The sequence below is a fragment of the Lontra canadensis genome, unplaced genomic scaffold (assembly GCF_010015895.1).
Source record: "Lontra canadensis isolate GAN:19392208 unplaced genomic scaffold, GSC_riverotter_1.0 scaffold33, whole genome shotgun sequence".
Lineage (NCBI taxonomy): Eukaryota > Metazoa > Chordata > Mammalia > Carnivora > Mustelidae > Lontra > Lontra canadensis.
This window is the reverse complement of record NW_022631027.1, coordinates 5407939-5435743: the sequence shown is the minus strand read 5'-3', so window position 1 is coordinate 5435743 and position 27805 is coordinate 5407939. Positions and strand designations below refer to the sequence as shown.

Here is a 27805-nt window from a genome sequence, read left to right as displayed (position 1 = left end):
AAAAATATAAAAGAATAACTTTATTAAACATACAAATTCAAGAACATTCAAATTTTGTTTTTAAAGATACAGTATGAGATGACTGAGCACATCAGCAGTAATGGTTTATGTATATACTATACTTACCAAATAGGGTAGGTAGACATTACTGACTTGAATGCACAAAATAACAAAATGTATGTTCTAGATCCCTAGAACATTTCTATACTCTGTATCTCTATAAAATGGGAAACTTCTCAGCAGATCCATACCCCCAGACTTATTTCCCACAGAAAGAATTTGATATATTGTCAATGATATCTATCATTTTGGAATGTAGTAATACATAAGCCTCCATCTCTGGCCCTCTTCTATTATGCCCACTTAATTCTCTTCCCAATACACTCAAGATTCTAGTAACCAACGTTCTCTGAGCAGGACCAATTTAGTTGTAATAGGATGCAGAGATCCTGACGACACTACGCAGAGGAAAAAATCTCCAATAATATTCTCAAGGCTGTATTTACTTTTCCTTTTAACAGTTACCTAGTTACACCTAAGATGGTGAGAAAAAGAAAAGCGTTTTGGACTAGCAGTATTCACTTTGGCTCTGCAGCTTCCCTTTAAACAACCACTGTATGCAGTGAGTTCCCAACTGTAAACATGTGCAATATTTAACAGAGCACCCAGAAACTTTGTGGAAAGCACCATGTTATTTCCAAGGAGAATGTGTTAGGTGAGAAAGAGAAGGTGGAAAAATCAAGAGAAACCACTAAGAAAAAACATGTCCATTCGCACACAAAAAAATGCTTTAACAAAGTACTTTGAAAAATGGATAAATTAAATTCAGTTTTAACTGATATTACCCCCAACACTTTTTCATTGTTTTAGTGTTCGTAAGTGTAACATATGCCTTTAGAAGAGGGAATGATCTCCTTTACCTATAGAATGGTTAGAGAGCACCAGCACCAGGTTGAGTTTTCTAAAAGTACACAAAGCTCACAGTTTAAAGAAACCAACAGTCTTTTGACTCCTTTAGTCCTGATCACATCCATTAATTTTAAGACTTACAGCTCAAACTAATATGTACTAGGATAAAACAGCTTCTTTTTCTGTATATGGCAGTGACAAGTAATTAGGGAAGCTAAAGATCTGATTCTACTTGGGTAGATCTAAGTCAAAGATCATGTAGTTAGCCTGAAGAACTACCCCATGCATTTTAGGTAATCTTAATCCATATTTTAGAGTCTGCCAAAGAGCAAATACTAAGATTTTAAAATATTCATCCTGCCCTGGTCTCTAATCAAGAAGTTATAGCTGTTACAAAGAACTCTTTTTCACCCTGTCTCATAATACACAACAGCAAACATTACAAGAAGAATGAGAATCACAAACTCATATCTTTAAAAAAAGGGTGCAACAAAGCCTCTTCTGCTGTTATTCTTGAAGCTGGATTTAGATCGAGAAGTTTATCAAGCAGGTCGTAAGCTTCATCAGGTACCTCATTCCAGCCTTGTAAATTGGTATCTGTATTCAGACTACCCCCAAAGCCATTACTGTCCCCTTTATACAACAAATTTCCTGAGTGTTGTGCTTGAGGTCTTTGTGTAAGTTGAGAATCTTTATGGTCAGTTGTCTCTGAAAAAGCTGGGTCACGAGAAACAGGCCCTTGTATATCACTTGTTAATTTGGGAGTGTTAGAATCGATACCTCTGAGCTTCTCACAGAGTTTTCTCAAGTCTTGTGCTGGGACTTCCTTGCTACACAATATTAATTTACCTAAAAGAGAAAAAAAATATATGTATTTTATATTAGTTGAACATATCAGAAGTCTCTCTCATAAGAATCATGCAAGCTCCACAGTGCACTTTGTGGATATATTCACACTGTGTGTCAGAGCACCACATGCTAATATTTAAGCTGTGTTTTGTACAGCATAGTTGAAGTCAAATCATAAAGTGGGACATAGCAAGTAGAAGGCATGACTTACTAAGCTACGGAAGGACTCACCTGACTGCCCATTTCTTGAGCTTTATCACGTCCTCCTCTCATTTGTCATCAGCTGTGGCTCCCATTCCCTCTCCTCCTTCCAAGCTTCTAAACGCCTCTGGCTACATGGTTCATATCTTTGCCTGGGATTCCCTGCACTCCCTCATGTGCCTAGGATGCTCCAACTTTTTTTATCATCATTCAGCTTAAGAATTACCTCTGTGAGGCCTGATACTCTGAGAGTTGAACATTCTAAACTTGTTATACTTGTGAAAATTTCTACTTTTACTTTCATTGGCCTGTATTATAACTGTAGGTCTGTTTCACCTACTAGACTATAAGCTCTTTGAAGATAGGGATTATTTAATTTACCTTTGAATCCCCAAAGCCTAGACAGTGTCTGGTACATAGGAGGATCTCAATATCTGCTGGACTAGACAAAAAAGCATTACTCAGCCTCTCATGTCATTGTTCAGATATCACATCCTTACAGATGCTGTCCTTGACCAATCTCTGAAATAGCTGAGCCCTCTTCTCTTCCTTTCCCCTTTTATTTTTCTCAATACTGCTCATTTGACAGATTCGTCTCTCCCACTAGAATTTAAGCTCTAGATTCAATGACAGTACTTGGGCCACATAAAGTCCTGATACATGTTTTTGAATGAGTTAATAAGCAAACCAGATCTCAGTTTTTAAAAATGTGAATGTTTTTCAAACAATTTCCTGACAGATTTATCAGACATGGGCAAAAACAAGCACACAAATAGGCAGTAGGATATTATCTTGGTCTTATATTTCCTTATTAAACAGAAATGTGAGGGCGCCTGGGTGGCTCAGTGGGCTAAGATCTGACTTCAGCTCAGGTCATGATCTTAGGGTCCCGGGATTAAGCCCTGTGTGGGGTTCCCTGTTCAACTGCGAGTCTGTTTGAAATTCTCTCCCTCTGCCCCTCCCCCCACTCTCTCTCAAATAAATCTTTAAAAAATATATTTTGTTACAGACTATGTGTCAGGCATTTATTTTAGCTCAAGGTTTTTCTTCTGAATTTCTTTCATAGAACTCAACAAGTCCTTGATGACAATCCTCAATGGGGCCACCTCTAGGAGCTGAAGACAGTGAGGTAGGTTATGCATAATAGAAGCAAAAGTACTCCCACTGCTAATCCCAAGCAAGTCATTTCTTTGGGTGCTAAAGGCGAATTGTGACTACTGAAGTTTTGAGTCCTTCTGTATTCAGCCCAAAGCTATGGTAAGATATGACTGAAAAAGCTGTGGCAGTCCTACCAATAAAACTGAGACAAGTACTACATGGTATTATTATTTTTCTAACATGAGAACAAGCATTACAATGCTAAATCTTTAAAAGCCCTTGCCTGCTATCCTGACACTTACCCTGGAATGTTTTTGTGTCGCACGTTGTGCTTCCGTTATTGATCCTCATTATAATCTTGACTACAGAGCGGGGAGATTTAAGCTCTTCAACAAAATGTTTTGGTGTTCACTCTGTGATAAACTTCATGTTTATAAAGTTCTCATGAAGTTATTCAACAGTAGATGAAAATTTTTCTCAATAAGTTGAGAATAAACATGTAAGAATGTGTAAGAATATAATTTCCACGGTCTCAATTTTGCCTTCCATTTATGGTCACTTTCCCTTTATATGTGTGTAGTATTTCACACTATTACCTCAGATAAAATTTTCTTATAGTAGGTGCAAGAAAGCTACAGGTTGTAGATTGACTTTGCTGCAGAAACACTTTTTCATAAGCCTCTACCATGAAGCTTTCTTCACAACCACCACCAAGTTTCTCTGAGGGGATCAGACCATAGCAATGGTGTCTAAGTAAGAGGCAATCATCTTAGAAGTTGTTCTTGGTCAAAATCGCTTGTTTTTTCAGACAAGCCTGGACCTTCCTATGTATCATATTTTCTGAATCTTATTTTCCAGGAAGGAGTGGGGTGAGATAGGCATATATATTTTTTTAAGTTTCTCAGATAATTCTGATCTGGACCCTTGATGGAAGACCTGCTGATCCTGGGGCGGGGCACAAAGCAGCCCAGCTACTTTTGAAGTGGGCTGCCTAAAATTTTATATATATAGAAGATATAGAACACACGGGTGTTCTATATCTTGTGGTAGCATGTTGACTCAATCACAACCACCCACTTTGGAAAACATTAACTGTCATTGTACATGGAGAATAAATATAAGGTGAACATTTGAGTTCAAGTCACAGAACAAGGCTGAGATAATTCTCAGGTGCCCTATGAAGTACACTGCATATCCCTGTCTTTGGAAGTGTAAGAACTTGGATAGCTAAGGAGATGACTTCCCATGTCCAGTATAGGCTTACAATAATAACTCCATCAGCAAAGGTGTTCTGCTCATTTTTCTTCGTTGTTACCCTAACCCTAAGGAACCTAACAACTAACACATTTTATCTTCTCTACTATGGTTCTTATTAAATTTCCTTGTTAGTATAGACTAAGATCACTTAAGTCAGGCCCAAGAACACCCAATGCTTAATAAATATATAATAAATTAAAAATATTACTAAAAATATGTATATAATAAATCAAACCATAACCACAGGGAGTTATTCCATACTGTTTTAAGATTATAAAGTTGAATTTTAAATATTTAAGTAGCACTTTGTGCTTGTAAGATTAAATGATTATATAGAAGAAAAGTGATGAATTTTTTTACACAACGTAATTAATTTTAAAGCAACAGAGAAATTTTGTACCTAACATCAAAATTTTACAAACACAGAATATGTTTATTTGTAAAGAGAATTTCATAATAATTTGATTTATAGGAGATAATAAAGGCATCTGTTTTGTTCTAGAATATAAAACTGCTTACCAAAAGTTTTAGCAGCTTGGATAGTTTCCCTGGATCCACGAATTGTCATAATTTGAGCCAAAGCAGTTAAATCATCACTTGCTTTATAAAATGGGTATCGCCCACTAAGCAAAGAAAGGAATATGACACCTGCAGACCACATGTCAATTGCTGTAACAGAAAACAAACTTTAAAAAAAAAATCCCAAATCTGTAATTTTATCACCAGTAGTCAGTTTATATAAATGTTACATCCTTAGTTCTCAACTTTTGCTGTGCAAATTATCTTGAGCCTTACAAAAACTCTGATTCCCCAGCCCACTCAGAGACTCTGATTTAATTGTTCTGGAGTAGGGCTCAGGCATCAGTATTTTGTAAGTGCTTCAGATGCTAGAGTGTGCTACCAGGACTGAGAAACCCTGGTCCAATTTCCTTAATACAAAATATAATGTATTCTTTCTTGAGCAACATGTTAATAAGTTTAAAGGATATTTCATCATTAGAAAACATTAAGTAGATACGTATTTTATAAGATCGAAAGAAACCCAAAATAACTATATGGGAAAAATCTGGATGCTCCTCAAGAGCATCCTTTAATCTCTAGAATTCTGGCAGTTAATATTAAGACCAGTCCAGGCTCATGTTAGGAAACTGTTTCTTTTAGGGACATCTTCTCTCCTAATTGTTGACCTTCTAGTATCACCAAGTTATTTGTTCTCTATTCCCTTGGCTGCCTTAGCTGTTTGATCACCTGCCTTTCTTTGTTTCTTCTCCACCTCTGCCTCCTCCTCCAGCTTTCTCTCCATGCCTTGAGGCTGAGGTTCCCTAGAGTTCCAATCTCTTCTTCCCCTATATTGTCTCCCTGATTGGCTCCATCTGCCTCATGGCTTTAACCATCTTTTCTGTACTGATGACACTCAACTCTATTTCCAGCCTAGAATTCCATGAGCTTGACTTTTATTCTGTTGGACATTTCTGTGTCTCACAAATACCTGAAGCCAATTATGCCCCAATCCACCTTATCTTTCCTTGTAAACCATTACTTATTTATTCTCTACCTTTGTTATTGATACCCATTCAAGTCCCCTAAGCTACAAATCTGATAAACATCCTGGGTGCTTTTTCCTTCACCACCCCAGAGCCAAATCTCACATCCAATTATATACCAAGTTCTACCTTTCCAATCCCTAACCTTTCTTTTCATTCCTATTAATGATGCCCTCATTCAGGCTTTCAGCATCTCTTACTTGAACCACAGTTAAGCCACCACTCTCCAAAACCTATCCACTCTGTACACCTGCCAGAATGATCCAGTTAGAATATAATTAATACCATGTCTTTCCCTTGAATACTTTCCCAACACTTACAGTCCAAGCTGTTTAACATGTGTGATTTGACTTGTCCCCTTATTATTAGGTTTATTTCTCACCATTCTTTCACTTCTATCTTACATTCTAACAACACTAAACTTACGGTTTCCTATATGACTAGACCTGTTTCTTGAGATCCTCTGCTCATGTATCATTGCCAACCACCCACTCCAATTTACATCTCTTCTCAGAGGTTCCCTCTTCTATAAATTTCCTTCCATATTCCCTTCAGATAGGAATAGTTAGGTATCCCTCAAATACCTTGTATAATTTATAACTGTCCTCTACAAGTTATTATTGAGAGTAAGCAGCTACTTCATTCCTTCTTTTTGTATCAGTAGCAAGTGTAGAATACACACAATAGTTGAATGTATTTCTTTAAAGTCCATGAGCTAAGCCAGTGACAGCATTCATTTACTCAAGATTTTTCCTGGGTTTTGGCTCAATGGTAACTTTTGTAGATTATAAACCTTTTTCTTATTCAAAACTTTAAGGCTACTATACTACTTTTGCAATAACAAAAAAATAATTTTAGTAATTAATAATTTTAATTAAATAACACACAATCAAGTGTATCACAGAAGACTTTTGGGGTATTGGGCAAACAGATAAAATGCAGCCAAGTCTCAAGTTAGCAAATACTAAACACAATTTTTCTTCCAAAACAAAATTCCTGGCAAAAATCATCTTGTAGAACCTAGATGTCCATCAAAAGATGAATGGATTAAGAAAATGTGGTGTATACACACACACACAATGAAATACTGTGCAGCCATTAAAGAAATGAAATCTTGCCATTTGTGACGACGTGGATGGAACTAGAGGGTATTATGCTTAGCAAAATAAGTCAGTCGGAGAAAGACAATTATCCTATGATCTCCCTGATAGGAGGAAGTGGAGATGCAACGTGAGGGGTTTGGGAGGTAGGGAAAGAATAAATGAAACAAGATGGGATCAGGAGGGAGAAAAACCATAAGAGATTCTTAATCTCACAAAACAAACTGAGGGTTGCTGGGGGTAGGGGGGTAGGGAGAAGGTGGTGGGGTTATGGACATTGGGGAGGGTATGTGCTATGGTGAGTGCTGTGAAGTGTGTAAACCTGGCGATTCACAGACCTGTACCCCTGGGGCTAATAATACATTTATATGTTTATAAAAAAATTTTTTTAATTATTTAAAAAAATCATCGTGTAAATAGACAAGATGTAATCTATAGGAAAAAATGTTACCAAAAAAAAAAAAAAAGAAAAGAAAAAGAAAAAAACCACAACACTAGGAGTAGAAATTTTCATTAACAGCATGATCTCAAAAGTGGGAGTACCACACTGTTAGAACCACTTATATAATTTATTAAAAGCAGAAAAATAATATTAGTAAAACAAAGGTCATAAAATAAAATATACCTGGGATAACCAATTCTTAATGGGGTTCTTCATTTCTAGTGCAACATACCTGTAGTTTGGTTGGGGCACTTTGTCAAAACCTCTGGTGCTCTGAATCCTGGTGTTCCTGCCCTAGGGGCAACCTGTTGCCGCCTTATGATGATGAAATAAGATTTTTCTAGTTATATTACAACTTAATTATTTAAGATCAAAAAGTAACATTTATTTATGTTACAGTAAATTCTGCCTTGATATCTATGTAAATAAAAGTTACTTATAAAGCAAATAATAATTCATTGTGATGAAAATCCTAGGTTTTATTTCTACCTCTCCCCCCTACCCCACAAATTATCAGGCCTTACTCCAGAAAAATTTTAAGGTAACTTCCAGGTATAAAAATAGGTAGTAGATGATAAGGACCATAACAGAAAAACATAATACAACAGAACTGAATATAACAAAATTCAGAGGTATAAAAATTCATTTGTTTGGAGTGATATCAGAAATCTAAGTTTCTGATATACTTACTCTCTTATATACTTAGGTTAGGAGAGGTTCATGACAGCTCATGAAAATTTTGAAAGGAAGGGAGGAATTTATGGGGTTAAGAGTAGGAAGTGGGAGTGAGAGAGACACTCTATTTAGTTCTGGTTATTTCTACATGGGAATAAGGAAAGAAAACAAAAGATTGAATCAGCAAGCGAAATGTGTGATTCTAAGGTTCCAAAAAACTACCCCTGCCCCCACCAAAATTATTTGCCTGTAAGAGCAAATGTGTTTTTCAAACAGCATATAAATGTCAAATGAACAATATATGACAACAGTTATCATTTGCTCTTCAAGGTACCTCTTCCGATCAGTGTCTGTGTTGTTCCTTTCCTCACACTAAATCAACTGCCCACCAAAATCAATGCGATTTTGATAGCATGCTGATTTTATAGCACCATCAAAACACATTACCTTGAAAGGCAAATACTGCAAACTTTATCTGTTGCATAACAGTCACAGGTCACGTTAGCTGGGCAAGAACTGGCAGTTTTCCTGATCACACCACTATTCGTAACTTTTGTAGAAACAGCCTTCTTTTTTGTTGCTAACTTTCTAGATAGTACATCCGCAGTCTTTGACTGCTTCATAAGCTGTAAAAGAAAAGTTGTATTTCCTATTTTCATGATACTTAACATGATACCTTCAAATGCTAGTATAATAAAACATAACAGTAGAAACATAACTTTCAGAACTGCCAAATGGGCTGTTGGATTTTAAGTAAACAGTTATCTATTAAAGTATTTAAGATCTTTTTAGGTTTTCCTGTTGAATAAACACATTAAAATTTACTAAATAGTCCTCAATTGGTAATTACTTGACTTCTACTTTATTACAACTTTTCCTGATGTTACAAAAGTATAACACAGTTAGGTTCTAGTGTCTAACTCCATTTCAGAACTATAAACTGCACAATTACATTGGCTAAAATCAGAGTTTTAATTTGTTGCTCATGCTATCTATCTGTTACAGGATATCTTAAGTCAATTTAAAACCATTTAACACTGATTACAATTTAGTAAACTTTACAAACATTTTTATGCTATTAACTGTGTGTCAGAAAAGTGTTATTTATTAGGAGCTCACGTTCTAGCCAATGAGAGAAAAGGCCTAATGTTCTAAATGTTCCTTTAGAAAAGAGTAACAACAGCCAGCTAACCAAAAATGATAAAAAATTCCACCAGAAAAGTTCAGGAAAAAAAATGGAGAAAATAAAAGTGTTGACAAGATGCTCAAAGCAGTAATACTGTCTGCCACAGCAAAACTATTTTTAAAAACTTAGTGATAATAAATACTAATCTACTAATCCCTAAATTCTCTTTAGTGTACGACTAACTGATGATTGCACTATTAAGCTACATTACTTACTTTCACTGCAGGGCTCTCATGTGAAATGGAGCTGTGTATATTGAAATTTCTTTCTCCAAAAACAGAGCGCTGGACAGAAAGGCCTACAGATCCCTCCTACAATACCAACAAAAACAAGGAAAATAAGGATTATATCTGTAACACTTTCTGCCAGCTGTACTCTGCCAGTTTTGAAAGAGTTAAGTGACATGAAACAAAAACAGCTGCATCCAAGTCATTCTCAGGCACCAAAACACTTCTGTGAAAGGAGAAAATAGTCTAGACAGAATTTTTAACACCCATACAATGTTATCATAATCCACAAATATAAGAACTAAAAAATTTAAAAACCACCTGCATGGATGTTACATTTTTGCTGTGCAGCTAAAATGGAGATAGACACTTCAGAATTTTTCCCCTATAACTAATGTTTTCTTTTAAAAGGATAATTAATCTGAACTTTATAGCATGCAGGGAGAATTTGTTATTTTCCATATTTGTTACATAACGTAATGACAGAGACATTATAAATCTACCAAGTAATTTCAGTTTTGAAATGGTAAAACAATCCATTATAAATCTTAGTGGAATCTAATCAATTTAACATGTAACAAATGTAAAAATAACTTTTTTGATTTCAAGTATTGTCTTGGTATTATATCTCCCTCTGTTGGATGAAGAAGTACATTTCTAAAACCTTATTCGTATTTGAGAAATAAAAGAGGCAGAACCTTTCCATCTTTTCCTTGTTTAATCTGACTTTGTGCATTTGTATAGGGCCTTTTAACAGAAGTTTTCATGGTGGGCTGCTGATTCAACTCCTTAGGTGCTGCTGGGCCACTCAATGAAATCTTGCTTCCTGTGATTATATGGCATTTATTTTGTGAACAACTTTCCTGCTGAGCTTCAGACTGCACAAATTTAAGAAGCTCTATTTTCGTATCATGGGTTCCTTGAGCCAAACCAAAGTCTACCAACGCGTACCTAAGGCAAAAGTAAGCATTTTTACTTTTTTGTAACAATCAAAGCTTAATAACATTATAATACATTCAACTCATATTCATACAAAAAGTTAATTCTTTATAGGATCAATTAAGAATTTATAACATTCTTGAAAAAAAAAAACAAGAAAAATGAGTTTATCAACCAGGTAATGATTTAGCAGTTAACTAGGCTTGAAAATTAAGGAATGATATATCCCATACACACAAAAATACCTTTCTCCCCTTTTTCCAATGGCCTATGCTAACAAGGCAGATAAGGACAACAGGACAAAAGCCCAATCCTTTGTTTCCTTACAATGGCAGAGATGACATCACAGTAATGTTTAAATAAACTTAAAAAAATGAATTAAAATCTTGGATTTAAAATTTGATTTAATTAAAGAAAGTTAAAAAACTCAGAAGTATAAAATTCAAGAAAAGAAGTTATATTTCTATACTTCCTACCATAGTCAGTATGACCCACTGTATACTGAACAGTATTAAAGTTAGGTCTTCAGCTTATAATGCCTCTATCAGTGTAAAAAACAAACATATGCGCGCACGCACACACACACACAAACACACAAAAACTTTAGTATTGAAACAGGAAATTAGCTATGATTGGGCAATCTTTCTAAGTTTCTTTTTGTTAAGTGCTATTTCTACTGAACCATGCTGTATCTAATATACACTGCTTTACCAATACAATTTTATCTTTTCTTTCACTCTATTTCCATTCCCCAACCACAATGAAAAATTGAAACAAACAAAAAATCTGTGCATGCAGTATATTCTGTATCTCCAAGATGAACCGCATAGCACAAACTCATTCAAGCGTAATTATTTTCTGGTAACTTTTCATACTTACTTTTTCAGGCGCCTATTATATAAAAAATTGCTGGGTTTAACATCACGGTGAACAATACCAAACTGATGAATCCGTTTCAAAGCTCTAAACAGATTAAACATATATTCCCGTACTTCTTGAAAGGAAAGAGAATTCAAAATGTCCTAAGATAAAGTTATGAATAAGGTCATAAAATTGTTTTCAATTCAATACTCAGCCAATAAAAATTCAGTTAGTATTAAAACCTACCAAAAAGGACTCATGCTCCAGATATGGCATAGCAATAACCACATGATCATTTTTCCTAAAGCAGTATTTAACTCCCATGACATTGTCTTGCCCCCTAGTGGAAAAATGCATAATGAACTTTAGAGGAAAGGTCAAATGAATTGAAACTTTATGCTGTTTCCTTAAAAATGAAGTTTTAGCAATGCATAAATAATGCTAGAAAACTACGTAAAACCAACAACTTGTAGATCGTATACATGTTTAACTGACTTCTACAAGCTAAAAAAAAAAAACAAACAAAAACACTAGTTATGAAGTTATTATAATTCAGACATGAGATAATTACAGTTTTAATTGGGGAAGTAATAGAATGAGGACAACATGAATAACAAGAATGCATTAACAAGCCTTAGTAGCCAATAAAATAATAAGTTAATTAAAATATAGCTAGTATTTATTGAGCATTCACTATATGTCAAGCATTGATCTAAGTAAGCACTTCACATTTATTAACTAATTCACTTAATCCTCACAACAGCTCTATCAGGACAATGCTATTACTTCCTCCACCTTTTGTACAGTTAAGGAAATTGAGGGATAGGGAGGTTCAGGAACTTCCAAAGGACACTAAACTAGGAAGCCATGGAGACAGGACTTGAATCCAGACAGTCTGCTCTAGATCTATGCTCTTAACTGCTATGCTATATTGTATCATAAAAGATGAGGAAAATAGGGTAAAGTTGACTTTCATGGTTCTGAGCCCCAAGAGTGAAACAACATGGATACCAACGGAATATATGGAGAAATCAGGAAAAGAAGCATTGAAAAACAAGACATCATTTTGATAAAAATTTCTAGATACGAAATCACATCTTTTTTGAGAATTGAGAGGTCAGTGACGGTACTTGTGGAGAAGTGATACCTAAAGCTCTGAAAATGATTTGAGAGAAGAGAAAACTTGAGTCTTGGAAAAGTCTCAAGTTGGAGGGTAAACCAAGGAAGGGGCAGAAAGCCCACAAAGGAATGTCATCCAGATGAGGAGTTTTAAATGAAGTAGTTATCAGTATGAAGGTCATGAGAATAAGGACTGAGGAAAGTCTTTTAGTTTGGCAGAAGAGGAAATAACTGATAATTTTTCAGAGAGCAATTTAAGTGGAAGGGAAGAGGCCAAACAGGACTTAAGAAGGGAAAACAGGATACAATGGATGCAGAACATAAAATTTGCCTGAAATATCTGGCAAAGAAAAGAAGAAAAACCAGTGTGGGAGCTAGAAAGGAAGCAAGATCAGATAAAGACTTTTTTTTAGCATGCACATGGTTTTTTTTTTTTTTTTTGAAGTACATGGAAAGGAAAAATGGTAGAGAAAATATTTAAAATATGGAAAAAGGAACAATTTTATTCAAGTGACTAGAACGGATGTAATTATGCCTTAGAGAGGTCATCTCATCCTCCTATTTTCTCTAATAAAGGGAGGGGTGAAACAAATTGACCTGTCCATTCATCCAAAAAATATTTAGTGCGCACATCATTTGGCAGACACTATGTCAGATATTAGGAATGGGAAGGTGAATTAAAATGAACATTTCTGCCCTCATGGAGTTTATTATCTAATGAACAGTAACATAATAAAATAACATAAGACAGATTACAAGGTTTTTAAAAGAGATCAAAAGATGCTATGACAATAACATATAAGTGAATCTGATTTAATTCAGAAGACATCTTTGTTTTTCTGTTTAAGTAGGCTGCAGGCCTAGAGTGGAGCTCAATGCAAGGCCTGAACTCACGACCCTGAGATCAAGACCTGAGGAGAAATCAAGAGTCAGACGCTTAACTGAGCCACTTGGGTGCCTTGAAGTGGTGCCACTCTTGCTCAGCTCAGAAAGAAGAGAGGTCAGCATGCAAAGACTGGGAGAGGTCTTACTGGGGGACAGTATGGACAGTGACACTAAGAGAAGAAAGCTTGAGACAAATTTGAGGAAGTGAAGAAACTAGAGCACAGAGAGGGAGGTGGGAAGAGTGGCATGTGATAAGGCTGAATTTTTGTTTTTGTTTTTGGGTTTTTTTAAGGAAAACTACTGAAGAATTTTAAGTGATGGAACTAACAGTATACAATTTATATACATAATATAAATTTTCATGTTTAAAGATCACTCTGCTGTTTTCTAACAATGGGATTCAGAGGGAAGAGAAGAAGCAGGCTATTTTAGCAATCTAGGCTTGGTCTGAGATAGTGGTTCAGAGGACAAGAAAATATGGATGGGTTTTTAGATATATTTTGGAGGTAAAATGGCCAAGACCAGATGATGGATTCGGAGATGAGCTGATGAAAACAGACTGTTGCAACAGGGGTTTTGGGGTAGCCAAAGGAATATTAAAATTTAGTTTACAGAATATTAGGTTTGAGATATTTATTAGGTACTCAAGTGGATATGTCAGATCAGGTGGGTATATACAAAACTGCAGGTAAGAGGTCTGAGGCAAGATATATACTTAAGATAATCATTCCCATACACTTAAAGCCACATGGAAATACAAACTACCTAGAGAAGGGTCCAGAGCAAGAAAGCCCAAGAGCAGGCACTCCAACATTTAGATGTCAGGTAGAGAGGAAGAACTGACAAAAGGATATTGAAAATGAAAAGCCGAATAAAGCAGAAAGAAAAACAAGGAACATGTGGCAGTACAGAAGTCAAAAGACAATGATTCAAATAAAATATGTTAAACATTGCCTACATTCATGTCAATAGAAAAAGAAAACTGGCAAAAAGGAAGTCATGGTTGACTCTATCTACAGTAGCTTCAGTTTAGCACAGAGGACAGCAGACACTGTGAGTAGTGAAGGTAGGGTGTGAAAGTGAAAACAGTGTATGTAGTCATTTTGGGGAAGTCTGGCTGAGGGGGGGAAGCAAAGACCTGACGGGAGCAGCCGGAAGAGGGATGGCAGTACAGGGGCATAGGAGATACTAGATCATGTACCTTTGTTGATAGGAATGACCTAGAAGAGAGAGATCAATGAGAAAGACATGCCAGATGTTTCTGTTCAAAATAAAAGTATGAAATGAGGCTTTAAATATAAAAATTTATATTATATATATAAATCATATACTGAGGAGATATGAAATATGAATTCCCTACATTTAAAAAAATATCTAGACCATGGTTTATGATTTGGCAGGAAGATTAGAAAAAGTGGTAAGAGAATAGGAAATCAAGCCGAGCCTCAAGGGTAATCCACTCTAAAAATACAGATTTAATTAACCATCCCAATGTAAAAGGAAAAATGCTACCAAACTGGAAACACCTCACTCAAAGATGTTCAATTCATGGATAATCTCATCATCTCTGCTAGATATCCCTTTAAAAATCTTAAAAATTATATACAGCCAGTTCAATTAAAATCTTTAAGTTACATACCCAGCCACCGTGAGGCACTGAAGTTCAGCTGCAATTCTTATAGGATGACTTGTTGGAATTAAGTGTTTTAGAGCAATTTTCTCTTCAGGTCCTATTTGTAACTGTGCTGTAGCCAAATAAACAGAGCTAAAAGTGCCTGTAAAACAATTTATTAAATTTTTCAATATTTGGTTTTGATGTTAAAATATATTTTAAAAACTGTTTGGAACCCAGAAAATTATCCTAATCTATTCATTAATATATTTAATGATATTAAACATTAAGAGTAACAACATTTATAAATACAACTAACTTTCAATTTTTAATAAATTCTTAACTGTGCTCAGTTCTTTACAGGGTATATTAATTTACCAAAGATCTACAGTAAATCTGTTTGCCTGGGTTAAAAAAAATATTCTCATGGTCACAATCCAAGGTAACGAGTATTTTTCTATAATACTGTCACTTGAAATTACTTTCTTACAACAGGTCTGTTAGAAGCAGAAATGTTAATAGTCTTCGGGGAAAAAACCCTACAACACCTAGGCTTTTAAATTCAGCATTAAACTAAGCAGAAAACATAAAAGAGTTGGCGGCCAGTTAAATTTGAGAAATACTGAGTTAAAACAAACTGATATATTTCTTTACTACAAAAATTTCCAGAGCTTTAATGTGTTTTAAATACATCATGAATAACCAAAAGGGAGCTTATATATACATTTTCCAAACTTATTTAGCCTTGGAACACCCTTCTTCCCTTCCCCCTCCAAGAATAGCTATCAGTTTGTTAAGAGGACACCAGCGGATTCCAGAACAGAGTTTTTTGTTTTTATTTTTAAAGATTCTACTTATTTGAGAAATAGAAAGCATAAGCAGGGGGAGCAGCTGGCAGAGAGAGGGAGAAGAAGGTTCTCCACTGAGCCCGATGCAGGGCTCCATGTTGGGACTCTGGGATCATGACCTGAGCCAAAGGCAGGGACTCTGGGATCATGACCTGAGCCGAAGGCAGATGCATAACCAACTGAGCCACCCAGGCGCCCCTGGAACAGTTTTTTGAACACTAAGTCAGAACACACTGGGATTCAGTACCAGATCAGGCTCCCTTCCCTTCTCATTGGGGAGTCTGCTTCTCCCTCTTCCTCTGCCCCTCCCCCCTGCTCATGCTCTTTCTCTCTCAAATAAAGTATTTTTTTAAAATTTCTAAAAAAAAAAAAAAAAAAAGTAAGGAAAAGGTGTAAAGATCTACTTCTTACATCACAAATCATCCCCTCTTCTAATTCTTCTGCCCCCAATGACCCAGCCCTTTTTTGTCTGACACTTTGCATTGTGAAAAACAAACAAAGAAGTAAATGGAAGGTTGTTTTTAACTATTTAAGTATTCCTCAATATAGCCACCAAAACCTTCTATTATCTTTTACTTTCTCATTCACTTCACATCTGATAAATTCACCCTTCATTCAGTCAAGACTCCAAGTCTCTCAACGACATTTATGTTAATACTGACCTTTTTTTTCTCTTTATTTGGTGGGGGGAGGGGAGGAAAAGAGAGAATCTCAAGCAGATTCCCCACTGAACATGGAGCCCGACGCAGGGCTCAATCCCTCAACCCTGAGATCATCATGACCTGAGCCAAAACAAGAGTTGGACACTTAACAAACTAAGCCACCAAGGCACCCCAATACTGATTATTGTATAAATATCATACTACTTTATATTCATCTATTTTGCCACCTTAGGTTTCATACATGTTTCAATGTAGAGTTCAACCTAACTATAATGCAGAAAGGAAAAGGAGCTGACTTCCCTTGATCGAATTCCTCCATATGAATTTATAATTTCTCATTTTTAATAATTATTGATATATTAGTATATCGATACTTTTAATGGTATAACAGCATAAAGATTAAAATAGGACTGTTCAGGGGCGCCTGGGTGGCTCAGTGGTTAAAGCCTCTGCCTTCGGCTCAGGTCATGATCTCAGGGTCCTGGGATCGAGCCTCATATCAGGCTCTCTGCTCAGCAGGGAGCCTGCCTCCTCCTCTCCTCTCTCTCTGCCTGCCTCTCTGCCTACTTGTGATCTGTCAAATAAATAAAAAATCTTTAAAAAAAAAAAAAAAAGGACTGTTCATTTTATTGTAAATACTTATTCTTTCACTCTTTCCAGGGAAAAAAAACCTGATGTCATAATTAGTAATATGACCATGGTCTTAAAAGTTTAAAAAGCATATACTTTTCAGGGGTGCCTGGGTGGCTCAGTGGGTTAAGCCACTGCCTTCAGCTCAGGTCATGATCTCAGGGTCCTGGGATTGAGGCCTGCGTCGGGCTCTCTGCTAGGGGGGAGCCTGCTTCCCCCGCTTCTCTATTTGTGATTTCTCTATCAAATAAATAAAATCTCTGGGGAAAAGAAGCATATACTTTTCAATAGGAAATACTAATGAAAAATCAAGATTATGCAAAGGAAAATGTAAGGAAAAGAAACTTATAAATAAAGTAGATCTCTATATTACCTTCTCCAATTTTGTCCTTAATCTTAAACAGATTACCAAGCTGTGGTACAGCTTCATAAAGCTTCTCAATATCTTTTTTAACACCTATCAAGGAAGAAGAATTTGTAGTTATAATTAATGAGAGTATATTTTATACTTTTAAGTCAAAATAAACTCAATGAAATAAATTCTAAAACAAAATTAAATTACAAATGAAAAAGCTATGATAAATCTCAAAATCATGATAAAAATATTTAAAACCCTGTTAGATTGCTATCACACCCACACACCTCTTGAACAAATAGATAAAACTGGTAAGTCCCAGAATCACACACACCAAATTTGTATTAGTCTGGAATTACATACTAGCGGATACATTGTCACTGCATAGAGTACAACACAATAAAGAAGCTAAATTAAAAAAATAAACAATCTGTCCTGCGATCACTAGATGGCATGACAAGGACACAATACAATCTTCTTGAAAACTATTTCTCTCCCCCAAAGACACAAAATGTTACACACTTGGGCAAGTTTTATATATTGAATATTCAACAGTGTACCTTCAGAGAGAAATATCTACTAAAGCTCTCAGGAATGTTAGAAATATTTTTAAAGAATTATCCCACTATCAATAGTATCCTCTATCCTTGAGAGCAAATACAATACATGGCTACTTTTAAATAAAAGCTCTTTACAAAAACATACATGGTTAAAATAAGGACAGGCAGATAATACCAGTTGTGATAAACTATTAGATATAAAAGAAAACTACATACTTAAGAGTCATTGGATTTTATTATGATATCTAAGCCAACCATCAGCTACTTTCTCAGTTATAATAATCTGAATAGTGTACATAATGGTTTAGGGCATTTTCAAACCATTTTCACATATATTATCTTTTCAGATCTTCAAAATAGCACTGAGATACTGGCAGAACAGGAATTATGCTGATTTTCAGATAAGAAGACCCTACTCAGGGTACTGAAATCATCTGGCCATATAACAAACACTATAAAAATGCTCAGCGATGTGTAGTTAAAAAAATTGGTGCAACCCTCTTCACTAGGAACTCAGTCTACTGGAAAGAACAGATTTTAAAAGCTCACTCTGAATATAAGACAGTAATTGTAATAATACAGGAATGCAATATATTACTAGTTGGAAGGGAAGGGAACGAACGCATCTGAAGGTACCAGGAAGCTCCAGGTGACAGTTAAGCTATGTTTTGAAGCACTCACAATGTAGAAAAAGTGGATGAGGCATTTTAGGACCATGTATGTAAGGAACTATGTATGTAAAGATATGGATTATTTTGAGGGGAGAGGTGGATAAGGCAAGTAATGACATTCAGTGTGGCTAAAGAAGGGAAAGACAGAGAATGCAAGTGAAGCCATGGAAAATTTTTAAGCAGGAAGATGGTAAGTAGAGGACAAATTTGAGGGGGAGGAAGAACAACACTAAGAGCTTTCAGAAACTAGGGGTACCTGGATGGCTCAGTTAAGTGGCTGCATTTGGCTTAGGTAATGATCCAAGGTTCCTAGGATCAAGTCCCACCTGGGGCTCCCTGCTCAGTGGGGATTCTGCTTCTCCCTTTCCCAGCACCGCTCTCTTGTGTGAATACGTGTATGACATGCACAAACTCTCTCTCTCTCTCAAATGAATTTTTAAAAAATACAGCTGGAACTATTTAACAGGCCAAGATTTAGTCTAGTATTCTTTCCACTATATCAATCCAAATGAGGATTATTTCCCATCTACTTCATAGGTGAAGTGGAGAAGCTTCATGGGTTTCAATATAAGAGGCAAGAATGTACCCATAATTACATGTATCTGTTTTGGAGATGGGAGGCCTAAATTAAAATCCTGGCTCCAATATTTAACAGGTAGTATGACCTTCCTTGAGATACAGCTTACCACTTTGAGCCTTAGTCTCCCTATCTACAGAAAAGGGGTAATAACTGTACCCATGCCAATGAGATACTGTGAGGATGAGATGAAATAATATACATAAGAGAAACTTTTAACACAATGCCTGGCACATAGTAAATATTAAATAAAAGACAGTGGTAATCTTATTGTTGTAATTATTGTTATTAACATTATTTCTTTAGAACTTAAAAAAAAAGATTTTATTTATTTGACAGATCACAAGTAGGCAGAGATCTTTAGCACTTTTGCTTTTATTATTCCCTCTACTTGAAATCTTCTCCCCATATAATTTCATGTGACTGGCTCAATGGTCAGTCCTCTCTGACATCCTATTTAAAATAACATTTAAATGTTATTTAAATATTTAAATGGTACCCGGCTTATTGTCTTTAGAGTACTTATCCAGTATAAAATCATCCTGTTTGCTAGAATATAACAAGAATATAAGCTCCATCAGTAGCTCCCTATTTGTGTAATTTACCATAGTACATTTAGCTCCTAGTTAGAAGTGCCTGGCATGTTTGTTCAATGAATGAATTATTACTATCATTATGGGCATTCAGAGATAGCTGTAGGGGAAAAAAAAAACAGTACCGAAAGTTGAGAAGTTACAAAAGAGTGAAGCCAAAGACAGTAGCAGGTACTTCACTATCAGCTACCACACTACTTCACTCTAAAAACCAAAACCAAGGCCTGGGGAGAAAACACAGCTTTCTAGCAGTCATAGTTGCCACAGTCAATTACAATCTTTCCTTATGAGTGTCAATTCCAACCAGCTTCAAATTCCAGTGTTAGAGGAAAGGTACCATGAAAGATACTAAAATGATATGTTCAATTTTATATATTTCCTTGATTTCGAAACACAATTTTTAAAACTCTGAAAAAATCGGGATGCAACCTACAGTTGTCAGCCAGCATCAACAGAACAGGTATCAATACCTTAAAGAAAATCCAAGAAATCATAAAGGAGCATTCACATTTAACTCTTAAGCACTAATGGTCATGGGGAGACGTGGTAAAGGTGGTGAAGTAGAAATCAAATGTAGGCCAACTCCACATAAGTGGGCTCTTATGAGTCCATTAACAATGGCTTTAAAAAAAAAAAAAACTCTTCAAAGAAATTCTGCAACACTAATGTACAGAGGACAATATTGTGAGGGGGGAAAATAGGATGTCAGTGAGTCTGAGTACTAAAATTGATTCAGAAGAGAAAGATATGAAATGTTTCCCTTTTTAATTATGTACCAGAGATATACAGTTATTTGTCTCATTAGATCTAAAAGAACTCTTTCAAAAAGTATAAAATAAAAAATCCTAGGTGATAAGCATTGTGTCAGTATAACCGGCAGCATTTCTGAGCAGTATATTAAAAGGTGTATCTGACAATCAATGATATTTATATATTATGAAATATGTTAAGAAGCCTGTTTGTAGGGGTGCCTGGGTGGCTCAGTCAGTTGGGCATCTGCCTTTGGCTCAGGTCATGATCCCAGGCTCCTAGGTTTGAGCCCCACATTGGACTCCCTGCTCATTTTGGGGTTTGCTTCTCCCTCTCCTCCTCTCTCTGCCCCCCTCCCCCGCTCTCTCTCTCAAATAAATAAAATCTTTTAAAAAGAGGCCTGTTTGTAGTCTTTTTATTACTAAGTATATAAAAGTGTTTGTGTGCAGGTTGTGTTATTTGTGTATATATGATTGGTAACACCAAGACCTTTGAAGTAGTATGATACAGAGTTGTGCTGTCTACTAGTTTCATGTGACTATTTAAATTTAAGCTAAAATTTTAAAAATTAAAAATTTCCTCACTCTAGCTACAGATGACAACAGTCATTTCCATTATCACAAAAGATACTACTGGAGTGCTGATATAGAAGAAAGCCTAAATTCAACTCTTATTACTAAACCACATTAATGTCCAGTTTCTGAACCTGCAAATCAAAAGAGGTCAGATTAGACAAACTTTACTTCCAAGTCTCTGAGTTCCATATTTTGGAACTTCCTTCTGTTGCAGCTTGAGCTGGCACTCAGTAGTAGAGATGCTGGTTAACTATTAGAAATCAACAGAGAGGGGAGCCTGAGTGGCTCAGTTGTTAAGCATCTGCCTTCGGCTCAGGTCATGATCCTAGAGTCATGGGCATGATCCCAGGGTACTGAGATCGAGCACAACATTGGGCTCCCTGCTTGGTGGGAAGCCTGAGTCTCCCTCTCCCACCCTCCCTGCTTGTGTTCCCCCTCTCGCTCCCCCTCTCTCTCTCTGTGTCAAATACATAAATTTAAAAAATCTTAAAAAAAAAATCAGAGAAAAATATAAGGAACTACTGTAATGTACAAGCCACTCACTTGCATACCACTTTCATACCACTCACTACTAATTAGCTGTGTACTCACCTATCGTTACAAAATTCAAAATATGCTTAGTTTCCTGTCACTATACAACAGTAAAACTTTCTGACAACCAAACTGAATGCAAAATTCTCAATTCTAAAGTGGAGATGAGGGTAAACAGCAGAAAAGAGCATTAGTGTTAAACAGTGGAAAATACTACTAAAGGCAGAGATGAATGAATATATACTTTGAGGATTATAGTAAGACTGAAAAGTCTACAAGCCAAAAAATTAAATGCCTATATTTTAAACATAAAGGTCTAGCTTCTGTTTTGAATTTTTTTTTTTTAAGATTTTATTTATTTGACACAGAGAGATCACAAGTAGGCAGAGCAATAGGCAGAGAGGGGGGAAGCAGGCTCCCTCCTGAGCAGAGAGCCCGATGCAGGGCTTGATCCCAGGATTCTGAGATCATGACCTGAGCTGAAGGCAGAGGCCCAACCCACTGAGCCACCCAGGCACCCTGTTTTGAAATTTTTAGTAAAATTTTTTTTCCCGCTACGTAATATAACCAAGTGGCTTTAATACAGCCACTATACTCACTGTATATCTATTTGTAACACAGAGTGATCAAGCTAAGTCACCATGTCACTATTTTGCTCAAACTCACTAATAGTTTCATAACTTGCTTCATATAAAAGCCAAGGAATATCTCCTCTCCTCATACCTCTCTGCCATCACTCCCACTATCCTCCAGCTTCCAGTCACAAGGACCTCCTTGTTCCTCCTAAATGCTAGGCACACTCCCATCTCAGGACCTTCTCTCTTGCTCTCTCCTCTGCCAGGAATGCTTTCCCCCAGATATCTACATAGCTCACTTTTTTACCACCTTTAAGTCTTAGTTCAAATGTTATCACACTCAAGTCTTCTCTGACCAATTACACTTATTAAAATCACAATCTCCAACTCCAACACTCCCTATCTCCACTTCCCTTCTTATTTTCTTTACAGTGTTAACCACTTTTGAATATTTCTTTTATTGTCTATCTTTCGCCTAGACTGAGGGCATTGATTTTTGTTATGCATTGATTTATCCCAACACCTTAGAAAGTAACTGCACATAATAAACATTTAATATTACTCATATAAATGAAATGTTTTAAATTACTTACCAAGGAGTAAAACTGACACTCTAGGAATATATGCGATGCCTATTCTGGAGCTTCAGGTAATCCCTGACTTACATCTCTTAAACTAGGAAGATCATTTTAGGAACTAGGAAGATCAATTTAGTCCAAACTGAGGCAGTCTTGAGAGTGAAAAGGGCCACTAATAATAATGACAGTGTGACAACAGGCATAAACTGGATCTGTGCCAGGCAAATCATATGGCAACTACAACCCATTTTAGTAGTATGAGCTAAGAGCATCCACATAACACATCACATGCATGCCTTATGGTACAGTTCAACAATACAGAGGAAAATAAACATTTGATACAATATTATGCCCAGTACTTTGTTCATTGCAGCATTTTTCTTAATAGGTAAAAATGGAAAACAATCCAAAACTTCAACTAAAAGGGTAATTAAATTATAGCATACTACACAATGAAACATTAGGCAGTCAATTTAAATCAAGCTATAGATTTAATAACATAAGAAATGTTCAAGTTACATATTCCTAAGTAAAAAAAATAAAGATTAGAAATAAGTTGGTTACATTCCTAATTTATTTTTTTCTTAAATACACCTCCATATGCACAGAAAGACTAAAGGATTGTAATAAAATGTCTACAGTGGCACTATCTGTACAGTGGGATATGATTTCCTTATTTTGGCCTTCTCTACTTTCTAAATTTTCTTCAATAAGCTATAAAATTTTTTATAAAAAAAAAAAAGCTATAAAAAGCTGACAAATATCCCAAAACAAGGGATCATGTTATTCATTCATTACACTATGTATTTTACTTTATATCCTTGCCCCCCCCTGGGGGCACATGGGTGGCTCTGGGGCAACTGGGCACCTGTCTTCGGCTCAGGTCAGGATCTAGGGTCCTGGGATAGAACCCCGAGTCTGGCTCCCTGCTCAGTGGGGAGTCTGCTTCTCACTGTCCCTCCCCTGCTTGTGCCCTCTCTTTCAGATGAATAAATAAAATCTTTAAAAGAAAATAAACCATTCATTCAAGTATTTTCAAACACTTACTATGTCCTAGACATTATTAGGTTCTAGGAATACAAAGATACATAAAAAGTTCCCACTTTTTCAGAAGTTATTCCATCAAGGGAAAGTAAGTCATATTAGATCATGAGACAGTTATGGGCCTGGATCTCATCAGCTTTACTCCTGACTGAAGTTGTTTTTGATATAACCTTAGCTTTTACTGAGTCATTAGAAAAAAGGTATGACTAAAATTTGAGCATGTCTTATGAATTATCAAAGGTACTGCTTATAAGGTTCAATGTTCTGATACATAAAAGCCACAAAACTATAGGAATTTAGAACAAAATTCATCTTTCTTTATTTCCCAGATTTTCAGAATATTAGAACAGTAGCTTTCACTTGAACATAATACTAGAACCAAGTTGGATTCATCTGTTCACACACTCTGTCTAACGTACAACATATACCAGGAGCTGCTTAAGATACTGCCTTCGAGGAGCTTACAGTATAACTAAAAAGAAAAAACACAGAATGCTAAAAAAATACAAAAATTATAATACAATGACTCCGTGACAATAGAGGAAAGCTGAATTGTGAAGAACAGGAAAAATGGAAAAGAGACAGCATCCATGAAAGTGGATGAAGTGGCATTTTAAGATTATTCTAGTAGCAGTGTACCAGATGAACTGGAGAATGGAAAAGAAGTGAAAGCAGGCAATTTAGATAAGAAACTTCACTGCAATTCAGGAGCAAAGTATAAGGGAACAAATCACTGTGGTGGATGTGGGAATGGAAAGAAGCAATGCCATATATATTAAAAGAAGATAAAGCTGGGTAACCGGATATGGGGAGCAAACATAAATCACACAGGTAACTGGAGTAATAGTGGCTTTCATCACCAAAAATAGGGACATCAGAAAAGGTACTCATTTTGACACCAAAGAGGAGTTTAGTTTCAGTCAAAAAGCAAAAGCAAGTGATGTCAATTCTTCTAGGGTACTGTTAAGGTCTATTTTGTAGTGGGTAAGTATATATCATGAATAGAAAGTCAAAGCTAGTATCTTTGGGACAAGCATTAAATATGCTTAAAACAAAGATGGAAAAGAAGATTTCACTACCTTTTAGGAAAAAGAAAAATGGTCACCTGGAACTCCCCTATTTAACAAGTATTTATTAAATGCCTATTATGTCCCAGGCACTACTAAAGCAGGAATGAAGGTGCACATTTTAGTGTACAAAATCAAGTATTGTTTGTTCCCCTCTTCCTCACTTCGGGGTTTGGATTAGGGTCAAACAACACTTCATAATGTACACAGAGAAACAATGCTTTACTATTGCTAAACCATTTATTTTTGTTAGTGAATTCTCCTTTTCAATCCTTTAACTGAAAAATCCCTCCAATGTTGACTTCTAAGTCCAAGTTTAATGCAATATGATGAGTAGAGATAAGAACACATGCCTAGGAGAAAAAAATTCTAGTTTGGGGATCAACAAACTGTGTTCTTGGATGATCACCAATATTCAGACCTTAGCAACTTCATCTGTAAAATGACATAGATGGTCTATAATCCTAAACAGCAATCCAGTCCTAAATCTAGATCTTAGGATGTTTTACTGATTTATAAAATGCTCCCATATAAATATACAACTCACTTTACCATTCAGTAAGTTCTCTTTAAAAAAAAAAAAAAAAATCGAAATCACAGAACTGTTGCCTGCACATCCTTGGAATTAAACACATACCTGGTAGTTTAAAATTCTGCTCATGTTTTTTTAACGAGCCATCAGCCTGAACCTGGTCACGCTGGAGAGAAAAAGCCACTGGTTCATCCATCTCAATCCCCAAAGACGCCTCCATCACAAAACAACTGGGATGCAAAATGCCAGCTAAGGGGTCATGTCCACAGAGGGAACAAAGCAGCTGTGAAAATTAGAATACTGGAGAAGGTGAGAAGTTTAAATCACACACTGAACCAAGCACTAAAAAATGCCACTGTCCCAAAGGGGCAAACATTTAAAAGTGCACCATATGTATAAATACCCAAAGGTGGGAAACCTGTGGGCCATTTCTCAGGATTCCTTTTGCATCACTTTCACCTTCCAGAAACACAAGCAGAGGTAACGAGGGGAAAACGTCCGAGTCAGGGGAGCCGCCTACCTCGGCGGCCGGCGGTGGAGGAAAGGGTGCTGATGGGAATTGGGGCGGCTGCCAGTCCCGGCACGAGCCAGACGAAGAATGAGGGAGCAGGGACGGGCTGGGCTAGGCCTTGTGGGGAGAGCGGTTTGACCTGAGGGAGGAAATCGTCTGACTACTCAAAGGGAGCGCCAGGCGGCTCGTCCAAAGCCCCACGCAAGCTGATGGAGAACTGGTCCGATACAGGACAAGAGCGCCGGGCAAAGAAAAAGAAAAGGGAATGAATGGGATCCTTGTAGGAGCACCGGCCGCGAGCTCAGCGCGGAAGGACCTTCCTCCTTCAGACCCGAGAGCGAACGGGCTGCTTAGTGCGCAGGCGCAGGACTTTCCCGCCGTGGGTCAGCGGGATCCGAAAGGGGTGGGGGCTTTACTGCGCTGCTACAAGACCGAAGTCACAACCCAGAATTCGTTTCTAATCCTTCACAATCCCGCGCCATGGAACAAACCGTCGGAAACTCACAGTTTAAGGGAATACGACTTCTGTGGCTCCCCAGCTGCCTGGGTCGCCTCCTCCAAGAGCTCCCCACCTAGCGAGTCTGCCAAACGCGCCTGCGCAACACTTCCCGCTTGGCAGCTTCTGATTGCTCATGCGCACTCGAAAATCCTCGGAGTCGCGGAATCTGCTCCTGGGCGCTTGCGCAAGAGGGCTGGGTATTTTCCCCTAGGCGGTGGTTGGCTAAAAGAGCGGTTACAGAAATAAAGCCCGGGAATAATTCTTTGCTTAAAAAAAATAGTGAACCGTAAGGTTAAGGATCCAGCACTATCTTCAGGAAAGATAATTCAGAGACAGAAGGGCCTCAGGTTCTAGAGGTTCTAGCGTATCCTGACGTACCGTGGCATCACAAGACACTGGACACTCTATGGATAAAAGATGGTCACTTTCCTGACCCCCTGCTTTCCCCTCTTTTTGCTGAGTGCCCCACTAAATTAAAACAAACAAAAAATGCAACTGCTGGTTGTTTATGATTTTGTTGCAGAAATGAGCCCAACGACATTCAAACATTCATTCATATTGAGCCCATGGCTGTGAGGCAGGTTTCTAGAGGCTGGGGTTACACCTGTGAACAACACAGAAAAACATCAACCCTGTATGAAGCAAAATTCCAGTAAGGAGAGGACAATAAAGAAACGAACAGATGAACACATTTCTTCCAGATATTGATTAGTGCTTTGAAGGAAATAAAGTGGAAGGATGTGTTAGTGACTAGAAAAGAAGCACCATGATGGGAGCCAACAGGGAAAGAGACTGCCAGGTAAGGGATAGAGCTAGTGCAGGGATAGGAATGAACTTAGTATGTTGGGAGAGGTGGTAAGGAAGGGGGGTGTAAATTCACAGAAAATCAACATCTGATAAAGCCACTCTATGACCATGATAAATCAAGACAAAAATTAAAATTATTTTTGTAATTATATCTGTAACTATATCTGAATGTAGGCAAAATATAAACATTGTCTGAGCCACAAAAATGAGCAAACATTTTCCTATCCTGGCTAATATGAATGAATGCTCCTGCTTTACCAATTATACTTACAGCCTCAGCCCAGTAGATAATACTCAATCCTTCTAGATAATACTTATTAAAATATCCAATTATAAAATTAGTCTTGCCTCCTACAGCTTCCAATCCAGAGCAAACTCCTTCTTCCTTGAACCCTTCCCTAAATCACCTAAGAAGTCCAAATTTATAACATCCTCTTACTAAGATGTCCAAGGTTCTCCATGGTATGTATTCTCACCTACTTAAAACAATAAACCCAGCTTGTTCAATTACAGTTTTATTCCCAGTGGTCTTTGGT

General features: G+C 36.7%; 1 protein-coding gene across 2 annotated transcripts; it reads right to left on the bottom strand.

The window, feature by feature from the left end:
* CDC7 (cell division cycle 7) lies at nt 1-26567 on the bottom strand. 2 transcript variants are annotated; one of them, XM_032867114.1, is made up of 12 exons: nt 26469-26567; nt 25558-25752; nt 17418-17501; nt 14932-15067; nt 11535-11628; nt 11307-11449; nt 10187-10439; nt 9477-9572; nt 8523-8701; nt 7633-7715; nt 4834-4983; nt 1-1758 (listed from the first exon to the last, which is right to left on the bottom strand). In XM_032867114.1, exons 2-12 carry the CDS (start codon nt 25670-25672, stop codon nt 1367-1369), a joined length of 1725 nt encoding a protein of 574 aa, XP_032723005.1. In that variant the 5' UTR covers nt 25673-25752; nt 26469-26567; the 3' UTR covers nt 1-1366. The 2 variants fall into 2 exon arrangements, with proteins under 2 accessions (XP_032723005.1, XP_032723006.1); XM_032867115.1 differs by having other exon boundaries at nt 25558-25735.
* Nucleotides 26568-27805: the final 1238 nt, after the last annotated feature.